This window comes from Chiloscyllium plagiosum, chromosome 48 (genome assembly GCF_004010195.1).
Source record: "Chiloscyllium plagiosum isolate BGI_BamShark_2017 chromosome 48, ASM401019v2, whole genome shotgun sequence".
Taxonomy (NCBI): Eukaryota; Metazoa; Chordata; class Chondrichthyes; order Orectolobiformes; family Hemiscylliidae; genus Chiloscyllium; species Chiloscyllium plagiosum.
This window is the reverse complement of record NC_057757.1, coordinates 5,716,638-5,726,817: the sequence shown is the minus strand read 5'-3', so window position 1 is coordinate 5,726,817 and position 10,180 is coordinate 5,716,638. Positions and strand designations below refer to the sequence as shown.

General features: G+C 46.5%; 2 protein-coding genes across 7 annotated transcripts in view; one reads left to right on the top strand and one right to left on the bottom strand.

The window, feature by feature from the left end:
• LOC122544349 (guanine nucleotide-binding protein G(I)/G(S)/G(T) subunit beta-2) overlaps positions 1-10,180 on the bottom strand; it is a 171,047-nt gene that overhangs the window by 124,659 nt on the left and 36,208 nt on the right. The gene's annotated exons all lie outside the window — the stretch shown is intronic.
• The window catches only part of LOC122544347 (protein slit-like), an 11,253-nt gene continuing 7,814 nt past the window's right edge, over positions 6,742-10,180 (top strand). For 2 of the 3 annotated variants that reach the window (XM_043683557.1, XM_043683558.1), the window contains exons 1-2: positions 6,742-6,925; positions 8,685-8,741. In XM_043683557.1, the coding sequence (XP_043539492.1) occupies positions 6,910-6,925; positions 8,685-8,741 (73 nt within the window). In that variant the 5' untranslated portion in view covers positions 6,742-6,909. The remainder of the gene's footprint in view (positions 6,926-8,684; positions 8,742-10,180) is intronic. The other variant, XM_043683559.1, reaches the window with a different exon arrangement.

Here is a 10,180-nt window from a genome sequence, read left to right as displayed (position 1 = left end):
ATCTCCTGTTTCTATCTGTCAGCCAGGGCTCCCTGATTGGCCCAGGTTCACAGCCCCAATCAGGGATCTCCGTCAATCACTGCACTGCATTTGGCCCATATCCCTCTCAACGTTTCCTATTCATGTACCTGTCCAAATGTCTTTTAAGTGTTCTAAATGCATCCGCATCTACCACTTCCTTGGACAAATCATTCCACACACAAGCCACCCTCTATGTGAAAACATTGCCCCTTGGGTCCCTTATAAATCTTTCCCCCTCATCTTAAAAATATGCCCTCTAGTTTTGAACTCCCCTACCCTTGGGATAAGGCCGTTGCTATACCCTTCATGATCTTATAAACCTCTCTAAGGTCACCGCTCAACTTCCTGTGCTCCAGTGAAAAATGTTCCGGCTTCTCCTTATAACGCAAACTCTCCAGTCTTGGTAATGTCCTTGCAAATCTTTTCTGCACCCCCATCCAATTTATCATATCCTTCCTATAGATAATGCCCCTATGAATCATCTGAGGATCTGTGTGGAACCAAAGCATGGCATCTAGGCTGATGTGTTACGGAAGGACAGAGAGAGTGCTGCACTGTTGGAGGTCCCTTGCAGATCGGACAAGAAATCAAGGGGCTATTTACCAGTTCTGGTGCTTGTCCAGGATCTCACAGCAGGAACCAAGGCGGTTCACTACTTGTCCGAGCCAACATTGCTCACTCAACTGACATTGGATCAGAAATTAAGCAGTCACTTCTCCCTCGCGAATCTTGTGTACAAAACAGCAGGGTTTTTTTGTCTACAAAACAATCACTGCGTCTTCAAAGTAAATGAAACAATCCGAGATGCTTTGCGATAACTGGGCCGATTGGCCAGGGTTAGGTCATCATGTGACATAGAGTCATACAGCACAGAAACAGACCCTTCGGCCCAACACCGTCCATGTCGATCGACCATAATCGCAAACTAACCTATTCCCACCTGCCTGCTCCTGGCCCATATCCCACCAAAGCTTTCCTATTCATGTCCTTATCCAAGTACCGCTTAAACATTGTAACTATACCTGCATTCGCCACTTCCTCAGGACGATCATTCCACACTCTCTGTGTAAAACAGCTGCCTCTATGTCTTTTTAAAATCTTTCTCCTCTCACCTTAAAACTATGCCCCCGAGTCTTGAAATCCCCCATCCTAGGGAAAAGACACCTGCCAATCACCTTATCTATACCCCTCATGATTTGATACACCTATATAAGGGCATCTCTCAGCCTCCTACACTCCAGTGAAAAAAGTCTCAGCCTCTCTCCTTGCACCCCAAACGCTTTCTCCTCTCACCTTACGCCCCGTAATCTTGAAACTTCCATGGAGCAGGGTGTGTTCCCTGCCCCCCCCCCCCCCCCCCCTTGCCTGCTCCCACCACCTCGTCCGTCCAGTGGAATGGCCGTGAAAATACAAATCACCCACTGGAAAAGCACAAGGTTTTGCTGAAGGCACAGCCCTTAAGTTGAAGCCAAACAAACCGCTACCACCAACGCGGCCAACCCCGTGCTCCCCACCCACTGGCCCATTGAGGTCCTGCAGCACCATTCTGGAGGTGGTCAGGGGAGTTTCTCCTATTCTGACTGACGTGTCTCTCAGTCTACATCCAGCTGCTGCTTTTTGGGAGGTGTCTGCATATCGATTGCAACGTTTCTTATGTTTCAGCAGGTGATTGCACTTCAAAATAAAGGTTATTAACTAGATAAAACTTTGTGATAGTCAGTGGGCGATGCTATAGAAATTGTATTTTTTTTTCATAACGTGCAGATAAACGCCTAATGTCCCCCTTACATCCATTGAATTCATATTTAAAAAAAGTATATATAATGAAAATATTTTAAGTCTAAACATACGTTAAAAAGAAAATTGATTTGATTTGCTTCAAAGCTCAAAACCTTTTTTGGGAGTTATTTTAAAACTCTAGAATAAGCTCCGTGAGCAAGACATTCTCACTGTCACCACCCAGAAGGTGTGCTTCTTTGGGATTGATCACGATCACCGATCAGAATTAATTACCGAGTTCCTGAGACGTTTCGGGTACTCTGGGTAAATGTCGGAACTGACAAATCTGTTACTCCTGGATTTAAACGTCGCTGAAAAGGAATGACGTGTTACCTTTGTGTTATTCTCATCAGGACAAACGCAAGAATGCCAAATTTCCAACAGTCTCATGATTTGGACTGTGGTTTAAAACAAAAGCGGGGGATGAGGGGGGCACTGACTGGAGGGAGGGGGGGGGTCTTAAATGGACCCTTTATTTCGGTGTCCCGAGAATATCACATTCTCTGCTGCCATCAGCTAATTTGCTATTTGGATTTTGGCATTCTTGCCATTTGTCCTGATTAGTTCAAGCTGCAGAATGTGTCTGCCTTTTCAGCAGGATTCTAGTTCTGTGCAGTAAAGGCCTCTTGAATCTGGACTTGTTTCTCACAGAGCAGCTCATCAAAGGGACTCCTTTTCCTCGGCAAGGAGGAGGATATAGTGTTTGAACAGGGGTTTGTAATGTGCTCTGCTCTGAGCGATCTCTGTGATCATGTATCCCCACCTAACATGACAATCCTCCAAAGATATTGTTGGCCCATTCTGTGTCCTAGCTCCAACAGGAGGGACACTGTGGGTGTCTTTAAGCTAATGTTGATGTTTTGATCATGTGATGTGTAACTTTTTGAGAAAGTGAGGTTTTTTTTTAAAAAAGCCCTCTCCTGACAATAAATCTATTATTGGTTGAAGTGTGTGGGTTTACATTCCCTTTCTTAAGAAGTGAGAGCCGCCATTGACATCAAAGCAAAGCAGATTAGACAGTCCCATCTTAGCTTTGCAATCCTCCCAGCTACATCTTGTTCACTACGCATGCACATACACTGTCTCCTGCAGCACAGCATTCAAAGGGAGCCTTGCTAAGTCTTAATTTGTTCCAATATCTTGCAAGGTTGCTGCAAGTTCTGCTGTGGAAGTGCCGGAGTGGACAACTTCAGAAGTCAAACGACACCAGGTATTGTAGTCCTGGTTTATTTAGAATCACAAGCTTTCTGTGTGCTGCTCCTTCGTCAGGTGAAGTGGAAGGAGGCACAGAATATAGAGGCGGAGAGATAATGGCAAGATAAATCCATGCGAGAAGTTCTGACCTGGTGAAGCAGCCCACCCCACTTGTCCCAACAAAGCCGGAGAGCTCAGATCAGGTGCTGCCAAGAATGACCAAGGGACTAATGGAGGATGTTCTTCAGTGTGCAGAAGCAGTCAGTATTGTACCATCGCTGCTAACAATCCTTTTGTCGGTTGTTCCATATCACACAGCTTTGTGATATGCAGGGCAAATGGAAACAATAGGAGAGGGGGATAGAGAAATAGCCGCTGGAAACTGCCCCTCCATCCCCTTTCGCTGTTGGCACATACTTGTGGGCAGTTCCCAGGTACTGCCTTTAAAAACAGACAAAGGGCTTCCATGTGATGCTGCTGTCCCAGACAGCCAGCATCCTATGGCAACCGACCCCTGACCCCCAGTCCAGGTGCTCAGAATCGTGAGGGGGTCTCAGGGAGTAGGTTGAAAGAATCTCTTGCTGTTTGAATATAAAAACAAGAGTGTGCCGGTTCAAGGGAATTTGCAAAAGAACAAGAGGCAATGCAGGAGGGGCAAAAAAAAAAGTTTATTTTTTGACATGGTGAGAGATTGGAATCTGTAATGCGGTGGACCCGGGTTCGGTCGAGGATTTTGGGAGCGAATGTGATCATCACGTGAAGATAATAATGTTTGCCTTGCTACAGGGTGAGTCACCTGTGGAGAGCCAGCATGGACAAAATGGGCCAAATGGCCTCCCTCTGTGCCGTAACTGTTCCACGGCTAAGACATTCAGGACTCCCTAGGAAAAGGTGTGCTGTTCCGCTCCTATGCTGGCGTGATTTACGTACATCCCGAAATGAATCAAACTCTTATCATTCCATCCGTACACATCCCTTTTGTTTTAAGTCTCCATTCGGCTACCCTGAAGTAAATAGATGGAGGTGCTTAAATCTGACTTTGTAGTTAACAAGGATCTCCCAATTATAGATAAGGAGACTTTTCTTTCCCTCTGGGAGTTGTTAGTGTTTGGAATGCTCTTCCCAAGAGAACAGCAGAGGTTGGGACTTTGAAGGCCTAGTTAAGCATTTAGCAGATCAGAATGCTGAGGGTCATAGTGGGGGAGACAGGAATGGGGTTAAGGCTACATTGAATGATTTTATATGAATCATAAAAAGCTAGCATCCAAGGTTAGCCTGCAGTACTGAAAGCAAATTGCACGTTGCCCTTAAGTGGGTGTATGGAATGAGCTGCCAGAGGAAGTGGTGGAGGCTGGTACAACTGCGACATTTAAAAGGCATCCGGATGGGTATATGAATAGGAAGGGTTTGGAGGGATATGGGCCGGGTGCTGGCAGGTGGGACTAGATTGGGTTGGGATATCTGGTCGGCATGGACGAGTTGGACCGAAGGGTCTGTTTCTGTGCTGTACAGCTGTATGACTCTAAATGGAGTAGAAGGCTACGGAGGTTTTGCAAATGGCACTAGCCAGACCACAGCAGGAGTAATGTGAAGAGACTTGGGCCCTTTATGTGAGGAAAGATATACTGGCATTGGAGCCAATCCAAAAAAAGATTGATGCCAGGATTAGAGGGATTGTTTTATGAGGAAAGATTTGAGTAGGTTGGGTCTGTACTGTTTTGGATATGATAAGAATAACTTGCGACCTTATTGAAAGATACAAGATTCTTACCGGCTTTGTTAGGGTAAGTGTGGAGAGGTTGTCTCTCCTTGTGGGAGAATCTAGGACCAGAGGGCCATCACCTCAGAATAAGGGGCCACCCATTTCCGACAGACATGAGGAGGGCTTTCTTCACTCAGAGGGGAGTGGAAATCCTTACAGCAGAGAGCTATTGCAGCTGGTTCATTTGTTCAATGCTGATTTTTAATCAGGGAGTCAAGTGTTGTGGAGAAAAGGCAGGAAAATGATTATTCATCTTAGCCAATATCTCGTTGGATATCAGAACAGACTCAATGGGCTGAGTGGCCTCCTCCTGCTATATTTTATGACAGAGAGGCAACTTGTTATATCTTTTCTTTAAATCAGTAATCATTCCTATAGCTCCTCTGGTTGAAGTGAATCTGTACCTTGGGGACACCCATTAAAAAGCTTACCTTTTAATTTTATTGTGTTTTGGATTGTGGACAGATATGGTAGAAGAGAGGTTGAAAGGACGATTGGATATTTTAAAACTCAACACTCAGTGTAAGTGCTGTTTGCACAGCTGCTTGTTTAAACAGGAATGGAAAACCCTGTTTGCAGACAAACTGAAGTCAAGAGGTGTGAACCAGTTACTAATGCCAAGGGACTGATTGGTCAGTGGCTTGGTGACAAGTTATTGGTAACAAGGAACTGATTGGTCAGTGGCCTGGTGACCAGTTATTGATGACAAGGAGCTGATTGGTCAGTGGACTGGTGACAAGTTATTGATGACAAGGAGCTGATTGGTCAATGGCCTGGTGGCTGATTGGTCAGTGGACTGGTGACCAGTTATTGGTAACAGGAGCTGATTGGTCAGTGAACTGGTGACCAGTTATTGATGCCAAAGGCTTATTTCAGTCATCCAGTGTGGAAACAGACCCTTCGGCCCAACCAGTCCATGCCGACCATAATCCCAAAATAAACTAGTCCCATCTGCCTGCTCCCACACCATATTCCTCCAAACATTTCCTATTCGTGTACTTATTTAAATGACTTTTGTAACTGAACCTGCATACACCACTTCCTCTGAAGGTTTGTTCCACATAAACCACCCTCTGTTAAAATAAAAGTTGACCCTCATGTCTTTTTTAAATCTTTCTCCTCTCACCTTAAAAAATATACCCTCAGTCTTGAAATCCCCGCACCCTAGGGAAAAGACTTTTGCTATTCACTTTATGCATGCCCCTCATGATTTTGTAAACCTCAATATGGTCACCCCTCAACTTCAAACGCTCTAGTGAACAAAATCCTGGCCTCTCCTTCTAACTCAAACCCTCCATTCCCAGCAACATCCTGGTAAATCTCTTCTGAACCCTTTCCAGCTTGATAAGATCCTTCCCCCGCACCCTAGGGAAAAGACTTTTGCTATTCACTTTATGCATGCCCCTCATGATTTTGTAAACCTCAATATGGTCACCCCTCAACTTCAAATGCTCTAGTGAACAAAATCCTGGCCTCTCCTTCTAACTCAAACCCTCAAACATCCTGGTAACTCTCTTCTGAACCCTTTCCAGCTTGATAAGATCCTTCCTATAACGGGACAACCAGAACTGGAGACAGTGCTCCACCTCACCAATGTCCTGTGCAACCTCAGCATGACATCCCAACTCCTATACTCAAAAAGGTCTGAGTAATTGATAATGCAGCTTTTCTGAAGATGTTTATCAAGGTAGTATTCCTGGGATCTTGCTGTGTGCAACTTGGCTGATGCGTTCCTTACATTACAATATTTCAAAGGGACTTCATTGTCTGCGATACACTCTGTGGGCATCCTGAGGCCAGGAAGGAGCTGTACAATCACATTCCCCCCCCACCGAATGGCATGGCCTGTGGGTTTGTAAACAGTGCTTGATGGACAGGCGTAGGTTATTCCAATTCCTGTCGGGCTGTGTCATTACTGAGAGGAAGGGGAGGGAGTGGGGGTGGGGTCAGGAATGATAGGAGGAGGGTTATTTCCTCTTGGAGATCAGGGATAGAGGACGCTGTATGCCAAGCTCAGCATCCATTCCCCGGCTGTGTTCAAGCCGGAGATATCTCGGGTTTTCAAGATCCACTCATACTTTGGAGCATCGCACTGAAGCTTTTTTGTTCGCAGACACTACGTTCTTACAGGACATCACCCTCCGAGGGAGGGGATGACGGTGGTCTTCAGTAAGTGCTGGCATTTCTCTTTGAATCCCAGGGTTCTCCTAAGTGGTACGAGGGGCACTGGGAAGCATCCAGAGTCTGGTGTTGAACACACTGGGTCCAATTGACCACAGATAATGGGCACAGCGGAGAATATCCTCAGAGCTGGGAAATCCAGGTCCAAGTCCCACTTCTGGACTCGACGCTTGAAGATGGTGGTCATAAACACCATCTTTATCATCAGCTTGTAATTGCTTCCAACGCATGGCAGTGACAGCTGGGGGGAAGGGGGAGAGACTCCTAGGCAGTCCCACACTGGGTATAGAAATGGAGTGTCCCTGGTGGCACACTGCCACTACAGCTCAGACCTCGCCACCCCTCATCAGGTAAATGGACCAGATCGATGCCAACAGCAGTCTTCAATACACTGGGACTTACCACCTTGTCCCTCCCCTGGTTGGAAAGCGTAGAGCTACAGGTCAGAGCTGGGAACTGGACGCGAAGACCCAGACTGAATTCTGCTCCCCAAAAGTTTAGAACTCCCCCCCGCCCCCCCCACCTCCCATACCTTGATAAAAAAGGCAGGCCCCCACCCCCATCAGCCCCTGAAACATTGCAATCTCCTCCCTGCCTCACCATCTCTCTCTCCTACCATGCTCCCTCAAACCTCTGTATTTCCCCAAAGCCTTGCCTCATTTATCCTCCTGCCCCATTTCACTGTCTTGGGTAAACGTGATTGTTGAACACTCTCGAAAGGATTTACAATGTTAAAAGCGCTGTAGAAATGTAAGATGTTGATGTGGTTTACAATGTGGAACCCACAATGTTGCAGCAATTGCTTCTGAGCTTGTAGGTCCTTGTGGGATTACTCATATATTGCTCCCTTTCATGTGTGTGTATATACGCGCGTGCATTTGTGAATGTGTCTAACTGTATGTCTGCGTATCTGTTTTTGTGTGAGTCTGCCTTTGTATGTGTATATGTACATGTGTCTGTGTGTGTGTGTTAGAGAGAGAGAGAGAGTCAGTGTGAATATCTTTGAGACCGTGCACAATTATTTTCTCTTTGTGTGATCTCTGTGGGAGCTGATCTTGACCACTTCATACCTTTGTGTTGGAGATTTTTATCCATTTTTATGGGCAACACTGGCTGGGGACAGCATTTGTTGCCCTGTCCCTAATTGCCCCTTGAGAAGGTGGTGGTGAGCTAACTCCTTGAGCCACTGCAGTCCTGTGTGGTGTAGGGACACCCACTCAGTGTCGTTAGGGAGGGAGTCCCAGGATTCTGACCCAGCAACACTGAAGGAACGGCCCGATATATTTCCAAGTCGGGATGGTGAGTGGCTCAGAGGGGGACTTACAAGGGTAGTATTCCCATGTATCTGCTGCCCTTGTCCTCCAGATGCTTAGGGTTGTGAGTTTGGAACATGCTGTCTGAGGAACCTTGGTGAATTCCTGTAATGCATCTTATCAATGCAGACTAAGGAGGTATGTTGTGGTGCGTGATGAAGCTATTGACCTTAGTGATCTCAGAGAGAGAAATTGCCTCAGCCTCACTTGCTCCTCTTCAATAATGATTGACGTGCGAGCGTGTTCCAGTGAGTCAGTGAGAGCAGCGAGAGAGAAAAACAGGATGTGGCTCTATCACCAAGCTCGCTTGCTAATCTGGAGCCAGAGACAGAATTACCCCTATCTTTCTCCTCCATAAGCAGCAGATGCACAGTGATCACTTCAGAATTCAAATGCAAAGCACTAACCCATTTCCTTCCTCTGCCCCCCCATAGGAACTGGGAATTATTACAACATTCTGATCTCACAGCTGCTTGGCACCCCCAGCCCTGGTAAGACATGTCACTGCTGCCAAAGAGCTGGTCTAATGAGGTGCATCCATTACCCTGCAGCCCCTTGTTCTCACCCACATCACGTCCCCTTCACCTCTGGCTGTTGCTGAGCTGTGTTGGCGGCTGGTCCATCACTATCTAGATTTGGAAAGCCTCATTCTAGACTGCAGATTCCTCCTGGCCACATTTCCAACTGTCTGCACACCTTCCTCTCCCGCCATCTCTCCTCCTTCAATTTGGGCCTGATTCCCATCGCTCCCTACATGCCTTCAGCCTCAAAGAGTCCCAAACTCTGGAATTCTCTCCCTAAATAAAACTCATGGTTCTCTGTCTCTCTTCCTTGGCAACTCTCCAACCTTCTCACCAAGATTTTAGTCATCTCTCCAAACATCTCCCGAAGCAATTGAGGGATTAAGTGTTGTTTGGTAACAATCCTATGAAGGGTTTCCTTATATTGTAGGTGCTATATGAATTCAAACCGAAAGACAGGGAATCACGGTGATCATTTCAATGATTCTTGACCCTGACTCTGATTGTTTCATCCTTATGCCCCTCACCAACTGACCCGTGGGAACAGAAGATAGCGGGTTCAGTCCCAAGCCCTCTGTTGAGAGACCTGATTATGACTGTAGCAGCAGCAGACTCTGTGTCTGTTGTTGAGTGTCATAGGGACAGGATCTGACGCTTCAGCCCATCTAACCCAGTGCCCTTCACGGCTGTTCACTCCAGTTCCCCGCCTCAGATACAGCTAAAAGAGGTAGAAACCAAACCGGCCAAGGAGCGAGCAGCTAGAGACGACTACAAACAGCCTAGAGTCACATGTAGACACTCATAGAGTCATGTAGAGCATGGAAACAGACCCTTCAGTCCAACACGTCCATGCTGACCAGATATCTCAACCCAATCTAGTCCCACCTGCCAGCACCCGGCCCATATCCCTCCAAACCCTTCCTATTCATGTACCCATCCCAATGCCTTTCAAATTTTGCAATTGTACCAGCCTCCACCACATCCTCTAGCAGCTCATTCCATACACGTACCACCCTTTGCATGAAAAAGTTGTCCCTTAGGTCTCTTTTATATCTTTCTTCTTTCACCCTAAACCTATGCCCTCCTGTTTTTGACTCCTCGACCCCAGGGAAAAGACTTTGTCTATTTATCCTATCCATGCCCCTCATGATTTTATAAACTTCTATAAGGTCACCCCTCAGCCTCTGACACTTCAGGGAAAAAAGCCCCAGCCTGTTCAGTCTCTCCCTGTAGCTCAGATCCTCCAACCCTGGCAACATCCTTGTAAATCTTTTCTGAACCCTTTCAAGTTTCACAACATCTTTCCGATATGAAGGAGACCGGAATTGCATGCAATATTCCAACAGTGGCCTAACCAATGTCCTGTACAGCCGCAACATGACCTCCCAACTCCTGTACTCAATACTCTG